At 42.1% G+C, this 21,658-nt stretch overlaps 3 protein-coding genes across 9 annotated transcripts in view; 1 reads left to right on the forward strand and 2 right to left on the reverse strand.

Annotated features, from left to right (window-relative positions):
* Nucleotides 1-6,692, forward strand: part of LOC143877385 (uncharacterized) — a 50,942-nt gene extending 44,250 nt beyond the window's left edge. For all 3 annotated transcript variants that reach the window (XM_077379394.1, XM_077379393.1, XM_077379395.1), the window contains 3 exons: nucleotides 422-3,018; nucleotides 3,213-3,361; nucleotides 6,132-6,692. In XM_077379394.1, the coding sequence (XP_077235509.1) occupies nucleotides 422-3,018; nucleotides 3,213-3,361; nucleotides 6,132-6,474 (3,089 nt within the window). In that variant the 3' untranslated portion in view covers nucleotides 6,475-6,692. The remainder of the gene's footprint in view (nucleotides 1-421; nucleotides 3,019-3,212; nucleotides 3,362-6,131) is intronic.
* Nucleotides 6,693-7,345: 653 nt separating this feature from the next.
* LOC143876580 (DUF1442 family protein (DUF1442)) lies at nucleotides 7,346-8,309 on the reverse strand. Its single transcript, XM_077378288.1, has 2 exons — nucleotides 8,103-8,309; nucleotides 7,346-8,012 (listed from the first exon to the last, which is right to left on the reverse strand). Exons 1-2 carry the CDS (start codon nucleotides 8,154-8,156, stop codon nucleotides 7,422-7,424), a joined length of 645 nt encoding a protein of 214 aa, XP_077234403.1. The 5' UTR covers nucleotides 8,157-8,309; the 3' UTR covers nucleotides 7,346-7,421.
* Nucleotides 8,310-12,730: 4,421 nt separating this feature from the next.
* LOC143877386 (uncharacterized) lies at nucleotides 12,731-21,277 on the reverse strand. Of its 5 annotated transcripts, none has more exons than XM_077379400.1 (7): nucleotides 21,147-21,277; nucleotides 20,111-20,610; nucleotides 14,073-14,236; nucleotides 13,912-13,992; nucleotides 13,566-13,640; nucleotides 13,383-13,471; nucleotides 12,731-13,170 (listed from the first exon to the last, which is right to left on the reverse strand). In XM_077379400.1, the coding sequence occupies exons 5-7, from the start codon at nucleotides 13,591-13,593 to the stop codon at nucleotides 13,054-13,056; spliced, it is 234 nt and encodes a 77-aa protein (XP_077235515.1). In that variant the 5' UTR covers nucleotides 13,594-13,640; nucleotides 13,912-13,992; nucleotides 14,073-14,236; nucleotides 20,111-20,610; nucleotides 21,147-21,277; the 3' UTR covers nucleotides 12,731-13,053. The 5 variants fall into 5 exon arrangements, with proteins under 5 accessions (XP_077235515.1, XP_077235513.1, XP_077235511.1 ...); XM_077379398.1 differs by having other exon boundaries at nucleotides 13,566-13,665; XM_077379396.1 differs by having other exon boundaries at nucleotides 13,566-13,729.
* Between the last annotated feature and the right edge of the window lie 381 nt (nucleotides 21,278-21,658).

The raw sequence follows: 21,658 nt of genomic DNA on the forward strand, positions 1-21,658 counted from the left end.
GAGGTGGTGCTTAGCTTCGTATGATTCTTATCAAACAGTTTACCATTGTATCTGCATTTAAACAGCTTACCACCACGTCGCCTAGAATTTAGGCGACTTTTTTAGTCACGATTATGTGGTGGTTTCCATATAAGAAATCCTCATGCAGAATCCACGGAGTTCAGAAGTGGCTTGCACCTTTACTTTATACCACTATTAGTGACAAGTTATAATTCTATCATAACATCATCATGAAATGTTATTTGCTGTAATTTTATGTGCTTTAGTGGGCAATCTGCTCAAATTTCTAATGATTGAATGCTTTAAATGTTATTGAAAGCATATTTTGATACGTGTTTGGAAATTATGTATTGTGATAAGTACATTATTCAGGTATTTGGAATTTGTGAAGTATATTGTGTGCTTTTTTTAATTAATGCAGGTACAATTTATCTGGAGAAATGTGGCGAGTCAAGGCTTGAGGATGCTGGTGACTGTTTTAGTATGGCAAAATGCTGGTCTCTTGCTGCTGAGGTCTATGCTAAAGGCTACTGTATTTCTAAATGCTTATCTGTTTGTACGAAAGGACAACTCTTTGATATGGGGTTGCAGTTCATTGGATATTGGAAAGAAAATGCAAATTCTGTTGATGGGGTTGAAAATAGTATGGAATTGAATGAAATTAAACACTCCTTTTTGGAGAGATGTGCCATCCACTATCATGAGCTTAGAGATAGCAAAGGTATGATGAAGTTTGTGAGGGCGTTTAGTTCTCTGAGTTTCATTCGCACGTTTTTGAAGTCCAGGAATTATCTTGACGAGCTTATATTAGTGGAGGAAGAAGCCGGTAACATTATGGAGGCTGCTAGTATTGCAAGGGTGAAAGGGGATTTGCTTCTGGAGGCTAATCTGCTTGAAAAAGCTGGTTATTTTGAAAAGGCATCCAGACTAATTCTGTTTTATATTGTTGTGAATTCTCTCTGGACACCTGGAAGTAAGGGATGGCCCTTGAAACAATTTATACAGAAGGATGAATGGTTAATGAAAGCCAAATTGCTAGCAGAAAAACATTCAGTTGAATTTTATGGGTCTGTTTGTATGGAGACTGGCATATTATCGGACAAGGATACCAGCTTGTCACAAGTGGCGGAAATTTTGAATGCTGCTCATACATTTCAAAATGTCAGAGTAGAAGTATTTGCTGCTCGTAAAATTCTTGACTTCCATCTTATGCTCGAACCCTCGAAATTTCAGTGGGAATCTAAAGTGATCCTAGACCAGAAAAAACACGCAAATGAGATGATGTCCTGGAATCAGTCCTCTGCTGAAACATTTGTGTACTTTTGGAATATTTGGAAGGATAAGATTTTGAAGGTATTGGCATACCTTCGGTTGCTTGGTACACCTTCTGAAAATGAATATGTGAGTTATGGAGAGCTCTGTTTGGAATACTTGGGTGTTCGGAAACAAGATAATCAGAATACGTATGTTTTGGTTAATTCTGAGGCCTGTTGGATCAAAGGAATTGATCCTAAATCACTTCCTCTGAGCGGGAACTCATGTATGGATGCCCGGCAATTTGTTTCTGCCGCACAGACTTATTGGGGTTCCGAAATACTTTCTGTTGGTGTTAAAGTATTGGAGAGACTGAAAGCACTAAATAGATTTGCTATACGAAATTCATCCTCTGTATTCTGCCAGGGAATTGTTGTTCTTCATATTTTTGAGGTCTCAAAGTTTCTGATAGAGTCTGAGTTACTTGGCCTGAAATACCATGCCAGGGCATTGCAAAACTCCCTTGCTTATTCTAAAAAGTGTTTTTTTGACATTGTTTTCCCACTGGATTGGAGAGAAACAATGATGGAAAACATGATTGATTTTGGAGGAAAAGATGTTGCTAGGGAGTTACTTACGGAAGTTCTTACTGAAAACATCAACTTGAGAAAGGGTAGGCTAACTCATGGGGAAATTGGGAGGGTGGTGATGCTTTTATTCGTGTCTAGAACAGTACCTGATGAATTGTATCAGTCAATCAGTAATCGTTTTGATCAGATCCCACCATGGAAGGATTTCATTGAACAACTGAAAGAGAACATGGAATCAGGATTCGGGCACGTATCTCCAGTCAGCAAGCTCCAAGGTGCTTTGGAATGTACATTTCTTATCAACTGGGAGGAAGAATCTGACTATATATCACCTCATTGTTATGTATATCTTATTGAACGCCTTCTTTTCCTGGTATCTTCTTGCCAAGGTTACTTTTTCACGACAAGATCTTCATGTGTCGAAAGACTTCGATTCCAGGAAGCAAACTTGGTTACCTGTTTAGTAACTGATGCAAGTGGCAATAATTCTTTGATTGAGACCTTCGATTTCGTGGCGGAAATGGTGAAAACTATGCTGAATAGATATGAGACTTTAGAATGGATTAGGAGATCCAAAATCAATGCAGCGCGCTACTATCCTTCGTTGGTATTGCAACTGATTATTATGATTAGTTTAGTTTATCTGAACACTGGTCAGCATTTTGGTTTACTAGCAAATCTTCTGAGAAGGAAAGATATTATATCAGAACTTCCACCAGCATTCTGTAAGAAAATTCAGACTGGAGGGAAAGCTAACTTTCTCAACATCTTTGCTGAAGCACTTGAAATAATTGAGAATCCTTTAGTGGTTGTGGGTTCACAAATGAACTCTGCAAAATTTTTGCATCCAAATGCCCTTTTGATAAACACAGAAGTGATTCAGTGTAGGGAGGATGTAGTGAAGATATTGTTCCCCAAAAAGCCTAAAGAAATTGAAGGCCAAGATGGCCCACTTGAACTGGAAATTGGAAATTCATGTCACAGTGATACTAAACTGGCATTCACTTCAGAATTGTCTTGGAAGGAAAATCTGGAGTTGGAGGTTGAAAACAAAAACAAATGTGATTTACAAAAGAGTTACGGCCAATTTTGGGAAGCATTTGATGTTCTGCAGGAAAAGGAGAATGGGGAGTATAGTATAGGGACCTTTTCTTCTAATGTCCCTCCTATTAAGGTATGGAAAAGAGATATTGCAGGATTTTCAATGTTCAAACTTCTTTTTATTTTTCATATTTTTTCATGCTTTCAGGTGGTTAAGTTTGCTAGGTGTTAGCAGTAGCACTAACACGGATGGAAGTTTATCTATCAGTCTATTTTTTATTTTATTTAGTTGGAGTTTATCTAACAGTCTTCTTTTATTTTATTTAGTTGGAGCTGGAGAAATCCATTCATGTACTTCTTTCTGGGATTACCTGTTTGAATGAAGGAAGGCATAAAGATTTAGGTGGAGTCCTGCTTGTAGAAATGAAAAGCATGCTTGTTGAAATGCAGAAGCTCTCTGTTGCTTTGGATATGAGGTCAGTTAACTTTGTTGAACAGAAAATAATGATATAGGCCAAAACCTAGGGCACAACATGGAAGTCATTCCTTCTGTTAGAGTTTGACTGAACTAACTTACTGCGATAACGTGATAATTTTATAAAAGATAGTTGAAGTTGACCATCAAAATCTCATTATTTGAAAAATAAGTAAAGCTTTTAACGCCACGGTTGACAATTATAAGATGAAGTTACATTTCGCAGATTCTGCTTTTTTCAAACAAGCGAAATACACATAAGGCATCATTCATCTGAGGTGGCCGTGGCTGCACTCTCATGCAACAGCCGTTCGGCGAAATGCCTTCTGCGATGGTGTATATAAATATTAGATAAATGTGTATATATATAAATAGGGAAATGTTATCGGCACTACCATATTTTGATGATCGCACTCCTCACTTTATTAAAAAGTAAGGTATGCCCCTCACCATAGGATGATCCAAACCATCCATTAGATGGGCCACAGCCTAAATAGGTTGTGCCCCAAAAATCATTTCCAGAGGTTGATCCTAACCCTCCGATCTATGGAGGGACTGAATATTAGAGTGTTGATCTTAACCCTCAATAGATCGGAGGGTTGGAATCAACCTATGGAAATGATTTTTGGGGCACAACCTATTTAGGCTGTGGGCCATCTAATGGACAGTTTGGATCATCCTATGGCGTGGGTCATATTGTACTTTTTAATAAAGTGAGGAGTGCGATCATCAAAATATGGAAGTGCTAATAACATTTCCCTATAAATATTAGATAAATATGTATAGGGAATTGCTAGCGTCCATCGCAAAAGGGTTTTCGCTGTTGGTCTGTCCCACATCAGACCAGCCACCTCGTTAATGGAGACAACAACTTTTGTCTCCATTCACGAGGTGGCTGGTTTGACGTGCAACAGACGAGCTGCGAAAAGCCTTTTGCGATGGAGCTTAGCAAATCCCATGTGTATATATATATATTAGATAAATGTATCTGAGGGCGACCTCAGATAGCATATCTGAGCTAGTGAGTATACATAGGGTAGGTTCCTATGTTGTTTGGGTTATGTTACATATTGATTCTATTGGACCTAACATATATAGGGTGTTCCTAAGAAATCATCTCCATAGGATCATGCTAACCCTTGATTTGTGTAGGTTTAAAATGGACGGTTGCAACATGGCTCGATGTGCTATTTGTAGTGGCTAGCTCAGATAGCTTATCTGAAGTCTCCCTCAGATACATCGCCCCTATTTTTTATTTTTTTTTAAATTGACAGATATATTGATGCCAACCAAAGTTACGATGGGGACCGGTAGTTCCACCAGATTTACATAGTATGAATTGCCCAGGAGCATTCTCCTTGGCCCAAAAGAAAAACCCATTATCCCTTACATTACCCAATAGCCTCAATTGTATCGAATCTAACAAAAAGTGCCATCTTTGTGGGGCCCACCAAGTCAAGATCGTGACCTGCCACATCATACAAAATTCTCCACCACATTCCAGCTGTCGAATTCGATTTTCGAAAATCCTGGTCGAAGGCTCAGAGCTATTGTGGGTCCCTAACTGTGCACGATAACCAACCACCCAACAACATCATCCGGTCTCCGGCCGCCTCCACTTCGTACCACCACCGAACACCAGCGGGTCCCCAATAAAAATATATTTATTCCTTCCACCCTCCCCATTTCCTACTTCCATTAACCCAAAAATCAGAATCCTCTTCCCCACTAGAATCAAATCATTCAGTTCCCATCTGAAAGTATACTCCAAGCCCTAACCCTAACAACTATTATACTCCCTCCATCCTTCCCCATTCAAACCTTAATCTCCAATCCCTAATCTCCACACCGTAACCCTAATGACTATGATGCTCCTTTCATCCTTCCCCCTTCAAACCCTATTCTCCAAACCATATCCCTATCGACTATAATACTCCCCCCTCCTTCCTCCTTCAACCCTAACCCTAACAACCATAATACTCCCCTCCTCCTCCTCCTCCTTCAAACCTTAACTCTCCATAGCTACTAATGCATCTCATTGTCGTCGTCCGCAACCTCCCTCACCTCCACATCCAACCTCCTCCTTTTCCCCTAAATCCGGCCACCCTTTTCCTTACTTCGGTCACTTCCACAGCCTCCGACGACTCCCCAACCCACTTTCTTCATCAACCCTAACCAGATTCGGCCCTTTTACCATTAAATCCAGCCTTCTCGAGCCCAGATCAGCCGTTCCGCACCTTCAGCCACCATCTTTACAATTCCTGCGAGATCTGCCCATCTCCGGGTAACATTTGGCCACCATCTTCTCTCTTGCCGATCGAGATCGAGAGAGAGAGAGAGACCACAGAGAGAGGAAGAGATCAGAAAGAGAGAGATCAGAGAGAGAGAGAGAGAGAGAGAGAGAGAGAGAGAGAGAGAGAGCCTCCCTCCCTAGGGATTCCTTCAACCTAGGGAGGGAGTTCGCTTCCTGTTTTCTTTTCCTTTACATCGCCCCTATGGATTTGCCAGGGACCCTTCCGCAGATGAATAGTCAAAATCTGCTGAAAAGTGGGCCTGTGTGACTGTACTCATGAACAGCCAGCCGCGAAATGCTTTTCTGCTAGGGACCATTGCATGAGGCATTTCGCGGGCCGGCTGTTGCATGAAAGCAGCAACCTCATATGAATTAAATGAGCAAGACAAAATCTGTTGAAATGTCTTTGAGATGATGTTTTCTTTTTTTGCTTAGATTCATTTAAATTGGAGTTTGTGTTTTGTTTCCTCTGCATCAGCAAAGAAGTTGAGAACAATATCTCAGAAGTTGGAGAAATGTTTGAAAGGTTGCGGGCAAGGAGGCCAAGGCTACAGCCTCTCTTGGATTCACTGTTCTTGCAAAATGAGCCAAATATTCCCTCTCAGAATACTCCTCCTTTAGGTCTTCAGAAGAACAAAGGAAAACAAAAAAACAAGTCTGAACAGCCATTCTTGGGTCCGATGATCCGGCAAAATGAACCTAATACCATTGGAAAGGCTTCTCAGGCCAGTGCTTCTTCAGGAACTCAGAACCCGAGCAAAGGAAAACAAAATAACAAGTCCAGACAGCGTAACAAAAAAGCAAGAGGCAGGAAAAAGTAAGCTGCGTTTTACTGGGAATTTTAACACCAATGCCATTTATTCCTGAGTGTTGAACTTTTTGGTGTTCGAGGAAGATTGAATGATGTTATGATGTGATCTAACTTGCACTGATCTTTATGTAGGGTGTAGTAGGTTGGTTAACTAATGGTAGATACTGGCTATTGGTGTTGTGCACTGGACAATTTCTCTGTTTTGGTAAATGCAGTTAATATAGATCATTTATGTCCACATAAACCATTTGTGGTATGTTTTGGTCCTTTCTTCCTCTTTTTCTTAATGTATAGATGCTTTTTGCATTTAAACAAGTTCAATTAAAGCAAATATGAACTGAACTTGTTTTGGATTAGCACAACACCGACCCGAAATGAAGTGTGGATGGGGAAATAAATTTGAAAAATAAAAATGTAGGAAACAAAGAGTGTTATCTATATGCAGGGGCAGCCCCACTAGTGTACGTATGAGGGTATGACCACCCTTTCACACTACAAGCAGGTGGGCCGAGGAAGAAAAGGGTGAATATATAATCACCCCCTGCCATCAAGTAGGTCTTTCTGATCTACACATCGTCCACTGGTGGGTCATAATTCACCCTTGGCCATAGCCCAAATATCATGACATGCTTCTGTTTTCTGATCAATCATTCTATGCAAACAAGCATCCCTTTCGCCCATTCTAAAGCATATCCCAAAAGAACAATGGTATCAGCAACATAACTGCCCCTGTTTCCCATTTGAACTTAATTTATCAATACTACATTATTTTGTGATATAACAGATGCTAGTAGATGGGTAATGCATGTCATCAGTCATTTAGAACAGAGAAATACCTCTTTGAGGCATTGCAACATTCCAAATTCAAACAAACATTTCTCTACAAGGAAGTTAAGTAGTTAGGATTTAGTCAATTGAATTACAAGGTCCCAAAACCACAAACTCTGGCAAAGAAGCCTAAGCTCCAACCTCTTTCCTACAGGGAGATGTCACCCTAAACACATGTTCCTCACCCGTGCATTCGTCTACACTAACAACCCAACGGTTCCTCCTTGCACCACCACCAACAACCTTACCGCTCGCCGGAATCCTCACAACTTGCAACCCGTCTCCGATCGGCAAGAGATTAATTCTCAACCCACTCCACCACAACCCCTTGTGGAATGCATTGTAGCCCATGACAATGGCCCCATGCCGCTTAGCACCAATTTGCGCCGATCTAAAAACACTTTCGTGTTTCTCCAAATTACAATCTATGAGCACGAAATCCGCTCCTTTGTAATCGTTTAGCAATAACTTTGATGCATCCCCAATAACAAATTCCACACAATCCGCCTCGGGGCCTAAAGCCTCTTGTGAGTGGTGTAGTTCATCGAGCCCACGAAGTATGCACACCATCCGACCACCAGTCTGTTGAGCAGCGGCTACTAACGCTAGCGTGATGGGGCCTGCGGTCCCACCACAGGCCTCGACCATGAGCTTTGCTGTATTACCGGCGGCCAGTGCCGATACGAATTCAGAGACATCGGGCTCGTTGGCTCTCTTCCCCTGCACAAGCCAAAACAACCCATGTTAAAAAATCACAAAAACATGCATGGAAAGTAACTTTAACAGGGTGAAGATTTTGATCTTCCTTACCATTTTCAAGGTTCGAAGGTAAGCTTTTGTGGCTTTCTCAGCAGACCAAGCCATCTTTATTTCTTTGTCAGTCTTTCTCTTTCTGTGATTTCTACAGATTGAGAGAATCAAAGGCCCGCAGATCCTGCATTTAAATGATTGAAGCAATGTGTTCTTTGCATTTATTTCAAGCTCAGAGGAACAACTAAACCAGGGGAGGCTTTAACTTCCAACCAACATTAGAAGAAAAAGGTGGCATCTAGTACGACTTGGATAAACAAGTTTATAATATGGGCTTTAGTTAATTAATTAATTAATTATTCTGTTATTTAAATTTGTATTTTTATTCTTGATAAGATAAGATTCAGGGCAAATCTACTTGTGACAAGATGTGGTTAATTTCACTGATGTATGATTAAGGGAAATAATTACTTATACTATACTTTTAGCACAGCTCTTTGTGGTCATACTACTTGTGAGTTCATGGGAAATGATATATTGGCCCCCTTTTCTTCCCCGGACCAACCCCTTGTAGCATAAAAAGAGTAGTCACTAGAGGGGGTGGCCAGGGGAAGAAAGGGGGGCGAATTTATCATTTCCCTTCTAGAGGAAGACGTATTGTAGGCCTACTTGGGTGGGCCCCAGACTTTTCCAACCAGTCACAAATATATTTTGTTGTGGATTTTGAGAACCGATTGACTCCAAAAGTTATTATTGGACTCAGTTAAACGTGAATATGAACCCAATAATCAGTTTTGGACTCACAATCGGTTCTCAAAATCCATAGCCTAAGGGTGTATTTAATTAATTTTTATGCATCCATCCTGACGTCTTCCGTTTCTACTTCCTTTTTTTTTTTTTTTAAATTTCCTTCCCTAATTTAAATGATCTAATGTCTAGTCGTTTATACAATTCACGAAATATTCATTTGTTAGCTGTAATGTCCTTCACAGTACCTGACCAGACTAAAACAAGTATGTTGGTATTTCTCTCTGACAAGCCAACATGGTCCATGTTCCTCTGAGGAGCAGCAGAATCAAACATGTTTTTTTAATAACATTATCAAAGCATGGTAGCACTGAAATCATTTCCCTTTTACTAATCTTGGACTATTACAACAGGGCAATAATCAGTTCTTATATAGAACACTCCCTGTTTTTTCGGATTTTCAAACTGAGTCAAGAACTGATTATTGGTAGTTATATTGGCAACATATCACTAGTTGATATTTTTAAAGGAGAAGAGCTAAACTGAAGGGCACCCTTTCAAAAAAAAAAACAGTCGCATGGGCGCCCTATTGGATCCACATCACCCAACCCCTTTTATCATTCCTTTTACTTTGCATTTTTCAGTTTCGTTGCTGATGCGGTTGGGTGATGTTGATCCTATGGGGCACCCTTCGGGCTGGGATTTTGCAAGGGCGAGCTTCAATTTAGTATTCTTCTCTTAAAAACTGACATGACCTTTAAAATGGCCGATTAGGCTACAAAGAGCATCTTTTCTTGCCCCCAACAACTCATTCACACGCGAATCCAAGCCCCATCACGTTGCTAGCTCGATTCCGTACATATATACATGTTTTGATATTCAAGTGTCTCTCATTTCCCCCACTTTCCTCGTGGCCTCTCTGCAACGTAATATCTAAGAACTCTCCCCCTTAAAAAGTATTGACATGAAGTTATGTGTCTTGCAGGTTTTGTTTTTTTTTTCCAGTAGTTGGAGACCCATGAGCAAATAAGAAAATGAAGAGCATGTGGAAGAGAAGGTGGTGAGAAACAGAGAGTGCAACCAAAAGGTATGGTTTTAAAGTATGATATTAAATAGACTACACCCCAACAAGAGACAGGTCTTGATAGTTTTGTGACAGAGATGACGACAACACTATCTACTTTATAGTTTTTGAAAGGATACCTGCCACAAGATGAGCCCAAGCGTAAATTGATGCGATACGAGCGTGGGGTCACATTAGATTTGTTAGGGACCCACGAATTTAAGATACTTCGACAGTACCACCTTCCATTTTCCTACTAATTTCAGGCATATTTGGAGCGGTAGTCTAGCCTCAGTCGAACCTATTAGTGCGGCACAAACTACCTCCGTTTATGACTTGCACTTAAGGGTGTCAATTTTGGCTCGGGCTCGGAAGCTAGCTCGAGCTCGGCTCGAATCCTTAACGAGCCGAGCTGAGCCGGCTCGTTAAGCTTAACGAGCCGAGCCCGAGTTAGGCCAGGCTCGGCTCTGCTCGTTAAGGCTCGTTAAGAATTTAATATATTTAAATATATATATTATATATTAATATATACACTAAAAGGGTTGTCTAGGGAGTGAAAGGGGGAGGCAAAATATGTCACTTCTTTTTTGGAACCCCATTTGTTACTTGGACCACCCCCCTAGTGTAAAAAGAGTAGAAAAAAACACTAGATAGGGCTGTCCAGGGAAAATGAGGGGTGTAAAATTAATATAATTCGAGCTCGATAAGGGCCTGGCTGAGCCTGACCGAGCCGAGCCTGGCTTTTGAGCTTAACGAGCCGAGCCTGGCCAAGCTCGGCTCGGCTCGTTTACACCCCTACTTGCACTAAATGTCATGCCTATCGGGTTCTGGGTTTCCTCACTCTCTCCGTTTATATCTTCAAGTACATTTGATCGATTCCAAAATCTTTACTTTTTTAAAAAATAATCAAATTTATATATAAATCTTGTAGATTATTGTTTTTTTCCTAGTTTTCATAAGCTTTCCTATTCATATTGCATGATGCATCCGAAGCACTGATAGCATTTCAATCTTTTCCTGAATTACTACTGAAATAAACCAAACTTTTTTTTTGATCTCGGAGGTCGATCAATCTTTTTGATCGATCGATCGTCCAAGAAGCCTCTCGATGAGAGAAATTTTGCAGACAATTTATGTTTAATTTGTCTCCTTGCATACTTTTTGTCAGATTTTATCGTGTTTTAAGTTTTTAATAAATACATTGAAAATCTTAGTGTAGATTCATCACTTAATATGGTATGGGGATATGATGGATTAGATATATTAGTTATGGTGTAGAGATTTGGAAGTAGAGATCAACTTTTGTCGGGCAATGTTGGTATCAACACCTTCCAATTCTGCAACCAAAGAATGAATCCAATCTGAAATCGTATGCCTATTCCTTACCCCTTACATAATATTCACGGGTCCAGCTCTCTGAACTTGGGTCTTAAATCTAAATTTAACAAAGAATGATTGAATCTCCTAGAAAATTAGAATGATTGCCCCTCCTTTCAATCGAGGGCCCCTACATCAAAGAATGAAAGCTGATGAGCCCCTATGCAAGTCGATATTAATGTCTTTAAAAAAAAACATTTGGGCTCTAGTATGGGCAGAATAAAATTCGCTTGCTCACCAAAGGTTTTCATCAGCAACATGGCATCGAATTTTGTCCCTTGCCCTTTCAATATCGGTTTTCAATTCATCATTGCATTAGCTTGCTCAAATCGTTGGCTATTTCTCCAACCAGATATTAGCAATGCCTTTTTGCATGATCATGAAGGGGAGGAAGATGTCATGACAGATATTACCAACTCCCACGATGAGCCATCCCTTTCTTCTATTTCTCTTCCTAGTCCTACATCACATGACCATTTACAAGAAGAGGTATACCTCATGCTTTGTTGATCCTACTCGGCCCACCTGTGTATATGCTATTTTCATGAGGCGATCTACGGAATCAAACAATACCGCATACCTGGTACTTCATAATTCAATTCTACCAGTTGAAGTGGCTCTTAAGTGTTCTTTTGTCATTTTGATAAGGGATCGTTTGCAAAAGAAGTCTTCTACTTGGTTTTATTTGCAAAAAGAAAGTTTTGACAATGGGCAATGATAAATTCGCATCTCCTGTAGGATAATTCACAAACCCTTGTTAGCATGAATTGTGGCAGACTTTAACGAATTAACCTTACAAGTGGTGCGAATTATCCTACAGGGGGTGCGAATTTATCATCACCCTTTGTCAATTCGCAAAATTTGCAAAAAGAAAGTTTTGACAATGGGCAATGATAAATTTCGCATCTCCTGTAGGATAATTCGCCACCCCTGTTAACATGAATTGTGGCAGACTTTAACGAATTAACCTTACAAGTGGTGCGAATTATCCTACAAGGGGTGCGAATTTATCATCACCCTTTGTCAATTCGCAAACAGAGTCATCACATCAGTGGGGATTTTGCAAATCAGGTCATGCCATAAATTTGTGACCAAAATAAGAGTAGTTTTTTTTTACTTATAAAAAAACAAAAATGTCCATGTCCATATATGTGAAAAGATGAAAATTATCTTGTAAAAAGATCAAAATACCCGTGACAAGTAGATCTAATAAAAAAAATCAGAGCTGTCATTCAAAAATTCCCATATAATTATCTGAATAATTTGTTTAGAGCTTCATCTTAAATAGGCCAAGCAACCCTCATTCACAGCTAACGCTTGCTAATTAGATCTAATAAAAAGAATCTGAGAACTGTTTCCTCCCTAAAACACCAAAAAGCCATAGACACACATATTCAAATTACCCATAAAATCTCATTTCTTTTTTTTGTTTGAAAAAAATTATAAAATAAAACTCACCTGCCAAATAGAAAAGAAGCAAATTCTTCTAAAGAGAAGATGATGAACACTAAATATATTCATTAGGTTAACCGAAGAAGATGAACAAAACAACTTGTTCCATTCACGTGTGATTCAGGTGTACATATGAATTTATGGCCCCATTCCACTAATAATGCATCCACTTCAACAGAAACCTGCTCAAATTTATGAGCTCTACAGTTTTGTTTTTAAAAGATATTAAATCTAAACAAATGCTAGGAAGGAAAGGGAAAAGGCAAAGATAGAACCAGAGAAGGTAGACTAGGAAACTCCTACTTAACACCTTGTAACTAAGTAAACTGAGTTTATATTCACAACCATATGTTATCAGTGTTCACTTAGCCTCTACCGATTGTGTTTAGCATCGCCATGTGATCTCACCCTCTCCTGGCTCCACGGCAACTCCATTGAAGGAAAGTGCCGATCTTGACGCCTGCCTGATCTGCCCGTTGCTGCTACCTCCTACATCATCACAGACACAAACATCAGCAATAAAAAGAACCATTAAGAGACTAATAGCAATGGGAATGTGTTTATTGATAAAATTCTGATATAATTTTCAAAAGAATTTAAATAGTAAGGTTGTGTCCAACGATTGTGGGGATAAGACACTAAACCTTCTGGTTCAGTGTCATTACACCACCCGTTTGAGCTCTGAAGTAGAACCTACCCACATTGCCAAGCATGTCGAATCCCTGGTTCGAACCAGGAAGGTGCTTTCGTGCTTTCCCCTTCCAAGCTTCTTCAAAACCAGCAAGATCATCTGAAACCCACTACATATCAGTTTTGTTGATCATCCTCAGCTACGAAAAAACCTAAACAACCACTAAGGTACACAATCAATGGCATAACTTTACCTTTATTCAGATTGTGCAACATCTGCATAGTATTGACCTTTCCATCTGAGTTAAGCTTCCTTGTAACGGAATGACCTTGCATTTTTCATTCGTACTATCACTATCACAACCAGAAAAATCAAAACGCTCCAATGACAAAAATATACCCTTCACATCTCTCCTCCCTAACAAATTTAACAATGGGAAAGGAAAATGAGAAACAAAAGAAGGCATTAAATCCAACAAGATCACCTAAAACCCTTCATCTAGTCCATATTTTAATCTCATACCCTTCACGTCTGTCCTCCCTAACAAATGTAACAACGGGAAAGGAAAATAAGAAACAAAAGAAGGCCAAGCTAAACACCTTATCACGAATTCCTCTAGAGAGCCTGTGAGTAGCTCTCCCAGCAGTCGTATCAGCCTGTTTGGTCTCTTCCACCATCACCTATTCCAAAACGAGATGAGATAAAAATAAGAACCCAAACAAACTGTTACAAATCAAGCTTGCAATACCGATTTACATACTCCGTCACCACGCGTCCTCCTACTTGTAGATGAAGTGTAGTACGCTCCATTGGCACCACCATATGTCACTGTTGAGCACTGAAAGCTGAAAGTACGAGCCTGTGGCTGAGCTCTATCTGCCCTATTATAATCACTCCTATATTGCAAGTGCCTATTCTTCCTCTCTGAAAAATAAAATTACAATTATAATATTTCATTGTGGAAAATAACGTCAAAAATATTGCCGGAGTTGTGTTCGACCAAAAGGGACCTGGGCGTGAGTGAAGGAGCTAGTCCCGTTGGACCAAGGAAGAGAACGGGGCACGACCCCAGGCCAGAGTCGTGTTCGACCAAAAGAGAAGAGACGTGCGCACGAGTGAAGGAGCTAGTCATGTTGGACCAAGGAAGAAACCAGGCGCGGCCTCAGGCCGGATTCATGTTCGACCAAAAGAGACCTGGGCGCGAGTGAAGGAGTTAGACCCGTGGGACCAAGGAAGAGAACCGGGCGTGGCCCCAGGCCAGAGTCGTGTTCGACCAAAAGTGACCTGGGCGCGAGTGAATGACTTAGTCTTGTTGGATGAAGGAAGAGAACCGGGAGCGACCCCAGTCCGGAGTCGTGTTCGACCAAAAGAGAATCAACGGATCCATTTACGCACCATAAAGGTACTAGGCTAAGAGTGTGATGCTTCTTCAACAAAGTGCAACTAAGCCTACCACGACGCATCCAACAATGCCAAATACGCACCCTGGGACAAATAGGTAAGTGTGTGCAAGCGATATGCAATATGGATGCAAGTGAGTCCTATGTGTGCGAATAGTGACCGCAATCTACGATGCCTTCGGGTATTTGTTGGCTTGAGTTTAGTCTGTAGTGTAATGTGATAAGCAGTACATAACCTACAAACTAACCTATCTAAAGCAATGAAAATATAAAGGAGAGTTTTAATGAGCTCTCTTAACCAGAAATTTGGGTGAGTAATTCTTTGAAATCGTAATGAAGCTAGGTGATCCCCAGAAGAGTCGCCAGTCTGTGGGATCCAATCCTGGAGGGCATCCCTTCACGACCCACGCGAGTGGCGCGCGTTTTTGCTTTGAGAGTTACTCTTTTCTTGTTTATTGATTACCGATGAGTTACTATTTCTGTGAACTTAGGATTACCAAAGTAACCCAAATTTCACATAAAAAGGATGACCAGAGTCGCCACCTAGGTAAGGGACCTAGGACCCGTAATTGACATTGCATAGTCTGCGATCACTAAAGTCTAGATCCGTTACTTGGTTACGAGAATAGAAGGTGTTAGGCACTATCCTCGCCTGGTAAATCAGTCTTCGATTTCAAATATTAACCCACCAAAATTTGTTTAAAAGGCTTGTTTATACTCTCTAATGTGTGAACTACGGGACATGCAACCTAAATAATCTAATCTCAATGTCGTTCCTAAAAGCATCATATGAATACTTTGATTTATTTAATTCAATTTTCATAAGATCTATGTAACAAGCAATCTAATGATCTAAGTTTAGAGAAACCTAGATGATTTTTTGGAATGAATACATTATTTGAATTAAGATTTAAAATGACGGGAAAATGAACTATAGAAATAAACCTAAAACCCCACTGGTGTGTGTATAGGGTCGATCTGAACTTGGAGAGCCATCCAAGCTACCTACGTACCCAAGCCTCTTTGGAATCAAGATCGACGTAGTTCGGTGGCGCTAGTCTAAGCTACATATGCCTAATGTGCCTAGGACCATTGATCTAGACTCGATCAACTGAAGTGGACTTGACTGGTGATTAAAGCTTATGGAAGGATGATTGAATTAGATTCAAGTTGGTAGTGATTTTTAGGACTCAATCTAGGATGATATTCCTACATGTCCTATGCTAATGCAAGTATACCCTAGACTAATGTATGTCGGCCCTACTCCTAAATTCGACAAGGCTTGTCTTATGGGGGAAGATGGGCTATCTAGTGAGATCTAATTCTAGGGTTTATTTAACGTTGGGGACAACTGACCTAGACTGAGGCTTGTGTGATTCCTAACTTCTAGGACTCCCTATTACCTAAGACTCTAATGCCAAGGGTTCCCTATCGATCTAAGGATACCTATAGATCTAAGGAATCAAGAGATAGATCCGAAGGATCTAAGGTTAGATCTAGAGATCAATGATTAGATCTAGAGAATAAAGGCTTAGATATAAAGATCAATGGTTAGACCTAAAGATCAATGGCTCCTAAGAGGTTTTGGACTTGTGGCTTTTTTTAGGATTGAAAGAATTTTAGAATCATTTAGTTTCATTTCCACTTTAAATCTTTACTCGTTATGAAGATTCTGACAAGTCTTTTCTCTCTCGAATTTTCTGCATTTTTCTGAATTTTGACTGATTTTTAATAATTTTAAGAATTTTTACCCATTACAAATATTTTCTCGTCTTACTCATAAAAATTAATCAACAACGTGTTCGACCGAAAAAGACCTAAGCGGGAGTGAAGGAGTTAGTCCCATTGGACAGAGAAAGAGAACCGGGCAAGGGGGTGGAGTCGTGTTCGACCTCTACCTGGGCGCGAGTGAAGGAGTTAGTCCCGTTGGACCAAGGCAGAGAACTGGGCATGGCCCCAGGCCGGAGTTGTGTTAGACCAAAAGAGACTTGGGCGCGAGTGAAGGAGTTAGTAATGTTTGACTAAGGAAGAGAACTAGGCGCGGCCCCAGCCCGGAGTTGAGTTCGACCAAAAGAGACCTGGGCGCGAGTGAAGGAGTTAGTTGTGTACGACCAAGGAAGAGAACCGGGCGCAGCCCCAGGCCGGAGTCGTGTTCGACCAAAAGAGACCTGGGCGCGAGTGAAGGAGTTAGTCATGTTCGACCAAGGAAGAGAACCGGGCGCGGCCTCAGGCCGGAGTCGTGTTCGACCAAAAGAGACCTGAGCGAGAGTGAAGGAGTTAGTCGTGTTCGACCAAGGAAGAGAATCGGACGCGGCCCCAGACGGATTCGAGTTCGACCAAAAGAGACGTGGGCGCGAGTGAAGGAGTTAGTCGTGTTCGACAAAGGAAGAGAATCGGGCGAGGCCCTACGCCGGAGTCGAGCTCGACCAAAAAAGACCTAGGCGCAAGTGAAGGAGTTAGTCGTGTCCTACCAAGGAAGAGAAGCGGGCGCGGCCCCAGGCGGGAGTCGTGTTCGACCAAAAAATACTTGGGCGCAAGTGAAGGAGTTAGTCGTGTTCGACCAAGGAAGAGAACCGGGAGCGGCCCCAAGCCTGAGTCGAGTCGAGTTCGACTAAAAGAGAGCTGGGCGCGAGTGAAGGAGTTAGTCGTGTTCGACCAAGGAAGAGAACCGGGGCGCGGCCCCAGGCCTGAGTCGTGTTCGACCAAAAGATACCTGGGCGCAAGTGAAGGAGTTAGTAGTTTTCGACTAAGGAAGAGAACCGGACGCGGCCCTAGGTCAGAGTCATGTTCGACCAAGAGAGACCTGGGCTTGAGTAAAGGAGTTAGTCGTGTTCGACCAAGGAAGAGAACCAGGGCGCGGCCCCAGGCCGGAGTCGTGTTCGACCAAAAGATACCTGGGCGCAAGTGAAGGAGTTAGTAGTTTTCGACTAAGGAAGAGAACCGGACGCGGCCCTAGGTCAGAGTCATGTTCGACCAAGAGAGACATGGGCTTGAGTAAAGGAGTTAGTCGTGTTCGACCAAGGAAGAGAACCGGGCGCGGCCCCAAACGGAGTCGTGTTCGACCAAAAGAGACCTGTGCGCGAGTGAAGGAGTTAGTCGTGTTCGACCAAGGAAGAGAACCGGGCGCGGCCCCAGGCCGGAGTCGAGTTCGACCAAAAGAGACCTAGGCGCGAGTGAAGGAGTTAGTCCCGTTGGACCAAGCAAGAGAACCGGAAGCAGTCCAAGGCCGGAGTCGTGTTCGACCAAAAGAGACCTGGGCAAGAGTGAAGGAGTTAGTCCCGTTGGACCAAGAAAGAGAACCGGGTGCGGCCAAGTTCGACCAAAAGAGACCTGGGCGCGAGTGAAGGAGTTAGTCGTGTTCAACCAAGGAAGAGAACCGGGTGCGGCCCCAGGCCAGAGTTGAGTTCGACCAAAAGAGACCTGGGCACGAGGGAAGGAGTTAGTCCCGTTGGACCAAGCAAAGAGAACCGGAAGCGGCCCCATGCCGGAGTCGTGTTCAACCAAAAGAGACATGGACGAGAGTGAAGGAGTTAGTCCCGTTGGACCAAGGAAGAGAACTGGACGCGGCCCCAGGCCGGAGTCGTGTTCAACTAAAAGAGACCTGGCGCGAGTGAAGGAGTTAGTCGTGTTCGACCAAGGAAAAGAACCAGGCAAGGCGCCAGGCCGGAGTCGAGTTCGACCAAAAGAGACCTGGGAGCGAGTGAAGGAGTTAGTCGTGTTCGACCAAGGAAGATAACCGGGCACGGTCCCAGGCCGGAGTCGAGTTTGACCAAAAGAGATAGGGGTGGCTAAAACCTAACCAGACTCGAAGAACCGACCCAGAACCGAATAAAAACCTCGAACCGAATTGCTTAGAAAAAAATTTGGGTTTGGGTCGGTTCCACTTATGAAGAACCGAACATTTTCGGTTCGGGTACAGGTAAATTGTATTTGGTTCGGTTCTGGAACCGAAGAACCGAACTCTTCTTTAATTGTTTATGCCTTTATGGTGGGCCCAACATAACTTATCAGTTAAGACTTAAGAATTCACGAATGAAAATTTCAAAAACCCATAACGCACATTACGCACTGACGCACTCTATTTTCTAGGGTTTTCTGTTTTCGCCTCTTCCACTTCTCCTCTCAAAAAGATAAAAACCCAAAAAGCTTTTCTATGGTTTGTTGGCTTCCCTCCTTCTCCGATCGTCCCAGCATTGCTCCGGCCCGATTTGTTCATGCCGTCGAGCTATTGGGTGGACATGAGAGTAGGCTTTTTTGTTCTCTCTCTTCTTCTTTTTACACTTGATTTCTTGTTAGATTATCATTTTCACTATGAAGAAAATAATTTTAATGGGTTTAGTTTCTTGTTCTTTTTGGTGATTTTTGGGGCTACACCCAAGTCAGTGCTTGAGCTCATGGATGTAAAAGATCTCACCTTGGCTCATGTGAAATCCCGTTTACAGGTTAAAAAAATCCTTTTTTTGAAGTAATCTCTAATGGGTTTTGTGATCTTGCACCAAAAAGAAGAAATGGATTGTACAAACCGCAAAAAAAAGAAAAAAGGCACCATTTAAAGGGATTTGCTAGGGACCATCGAACAAGGCATTTTGCAGACAGGCTGTCCCATTTTTAAAATAAGATAGTTAATCGGATAGAACCGGAGAACCGGACCAGACCGAACCGATTATGTTCGGTCCGGTTCGGTTCGGTCCTACTATGTGGTCCGGTTCGGTTCGGTCTTACAGCTCACAGAACCGGGAACCAAGAACCGAACTAAAAAGTTACCTAGGACCGAGAACCGAACCGGTTGGCCACCCCTAAAAAGAGACATGGGCGCGAGTGAAGGAGTTAGTCGTGTTCGACCAAGGAAGAGAAGCGGGCACGGCCCCAGGCCGGAGTCATGTTCGACCAAAAGAGACCTGGGCGCGAGTGAAGGAGTTAGTCGTGTTCGACCAAGGAAGAGAACCTGGCGTGGCCCCAGGCCGGAGTCGTGTTCGACCAAAAGAGACCTGGGTGCGAGTAAAGGAGTTAGTTGTGTACGGCCAAGGAAGATAACCGGGCGCAGCCTCAGGCCGGAGACGAGTTCGACCAAAAGAGACATGGGTGCGAGTGAAGGAGTTAGTCGTGTTCGACCAAGGAAGATAATCGGGCGCAGCCCCAGGCCGGAGTACCAAAAGAGAACTGGGCGCGAGTGAAGGAGTTAGTCCCGTTGGACCAAGGAAGAGAACCGGTCGCTGCTCCATGCAAGAGTCGTGTTCGACCAAAAGAGACCTGAGTGCGAGTGAAGGAGTTCGTCCCGTTGGACCAAGGAAGAGAACCGGGCGCAGTCTCAGGCCTTAACTTACACCTGTCCCAATAGCAGTGTGTAAAATGACCTTAATACATTAGCCTTGCAGCAACCAGATAAAAAACAATTTACCTTCAGCTTCCTAATCCAGGTCCTCAACAAATGGTTCTTTGCTTGTCTTCCTCATCCGGGTCACGAAGAAATGGTTCTTTGCTTGAACTAGAATACTTCATTGGATTATCACTTTTCTCCTTTTCTCCGTTTCCTTCTTTATCATCGGACTATAGCTCTTGAATTACTGGTCCTTTCAATTTGTTGGGCCGTGTAGCTTGATTCTTGATTCTGAACGAATCCCGCATTTGGTGAATCACCAAAAAAGCTCCCCCTAGAACCAAACATGCTAGGGCCAAGCATGCTTGGACCAAATATGCTTTGAAATGGGTGAGTGAACACAGGATCATCGAATGTATCCTTTCCAAAGAAGCTAGACATTAGGCTTCTGTGGTCCCGACATCCTCCAAAAGAACTAAAGGGGTCACCCCCAAATCCCCAAAAAGGCCCTACGGGGTCGCCAAAATCAAAGAAATCATCTCTACCTCGTCTTCCCCTCTGCATTTTCTTGGTTCTAACTCCTGAAAATAAACAACGGCAAGAAAATTCTTTTAGTTGTTTGTCAGATCAAAACAGAGCCTTCAAAAAGGAAACATATGTCAGAGTCTATTCTCAAAGAAGCCAAGAAACAAATTGTTCCCTTTCAATATAGTAAGTTCTCTTTCTAGGAAATAAAGCCGCTCTACTCGAAAAACTGGAAACAGAAAATTGATGTGTACGTCAAAAAGATGAAACCAGATCACACAAAAGCCACAAACCGAATAGGATTTTGCCCCCAGCCTTCATCATAATTATCAATAGTACCGGAAATCAAACAAACTCGCCAATAGAAATCCGATTAAACAGATTCAAACGAAACTCTAGAATAGAAAAGTGATTGATTGCTCCCACAAAGCCCTACAATCTCAAAACCCTGCGGTGATTAACAAACGAACTAGTTCAATCACGAATACGAAATACGAAATTACATCTATAAACAATTATCATAACCATCAGTAAGGGAAGAAAGCAAAGACGGGCATCACCAAGAAAACCCCAAGAAATCAGAAGAGGTTACCTGGAAGAGAAAATTGGAAAACCAAAAGAAAACCCTAATCCTCTTCAGATGCAGCTCTATCCGAGGCGTTTTCCGTTGAGTCGGTTGGTACAAAATAAAAACAGACAGCAATGAATCAATTTATTTATATGGAGAGAGAGAGAGAGGGGCGCACTATATGAGGAGAATTCGGGAACGACCGGCACGCGTCGGTTCCAAGTAAGCATCTCTCGTACGGAAACTATCTACACGCTTGTTTTGTGCTTTGCTACGGATGTTTTGAGGGACGAAAACGCACGAGTTGAGATACAAGAGAGGATGTGACGAGGGCATTTTGGTGATTTAAAATAATGACAAGTAACTCCGATTAAAATACCGCTGGAAGCCTGTCAAAGGGTGTCCTTGTAAATGAAAAGGGGTGGATATATCAGCTCCCAAAAAACGTGACTAATACCATTCATAAGGTGGCTGGTGCCTTCTGCGATGGACCCTAGCAAATCGCTACCCTATAAAATGAAGATTGTTCCAGTAGG

This window comes from Tasmannia lanceolata, unplaced genomic scaffold (genome assembly GCF_043159265.1).
Source record: "Tasmannia lanceolata isolate RefF3 unplaced genomic scaffold, GAP_Taslan_0.1 ptg000005l, whole genome shotgun sequence".
Taxonomy (NCBI): Eukaryota; Viridiplantae; Streptophyta; class Magnoliopsida; order Canellales; family Winteraceae; genus Tasmannia; species Tasmannia lanceolata.

Coding starts and splice junctions, on each gene's coding strand:
- LOC143876580 (XM_077378288.1), bottom strand. CDS start 8,156: ATGGCTTGGTCTGCTGAGAAAGCCACAAAAGCTTACCTTCGAACCTTG. Junction 8,013..8,102: donor ACCTTCGAACCTTGAAAATG/GTAAGGAAGATC, acceptor TGGCTTGTGCAG/GGGAAGAGAGCCAACGAGCC.
- LOC143877386 (XM_077379398.1), bottom strand. CDS start 13,647: ATGCAAGGTCATTCCGTTACAAGGAAGCTTAACTCAGATGGAAAGGTC. Junction 13,472..13,565: donor GTTGCACAATCTGAATAAAG/GTAAAGTTATGC, acceptor AGTGGGTTTCAG/ATGATCTTGCTGGTTTTGAA. Junction 13,171..13,382: donor GATTCGACATGCTTGGCAAT/GTGGGTAGGTTC, acceptor GTGATGATGTAG/GAGGTAGCAGCAACGGGCAG.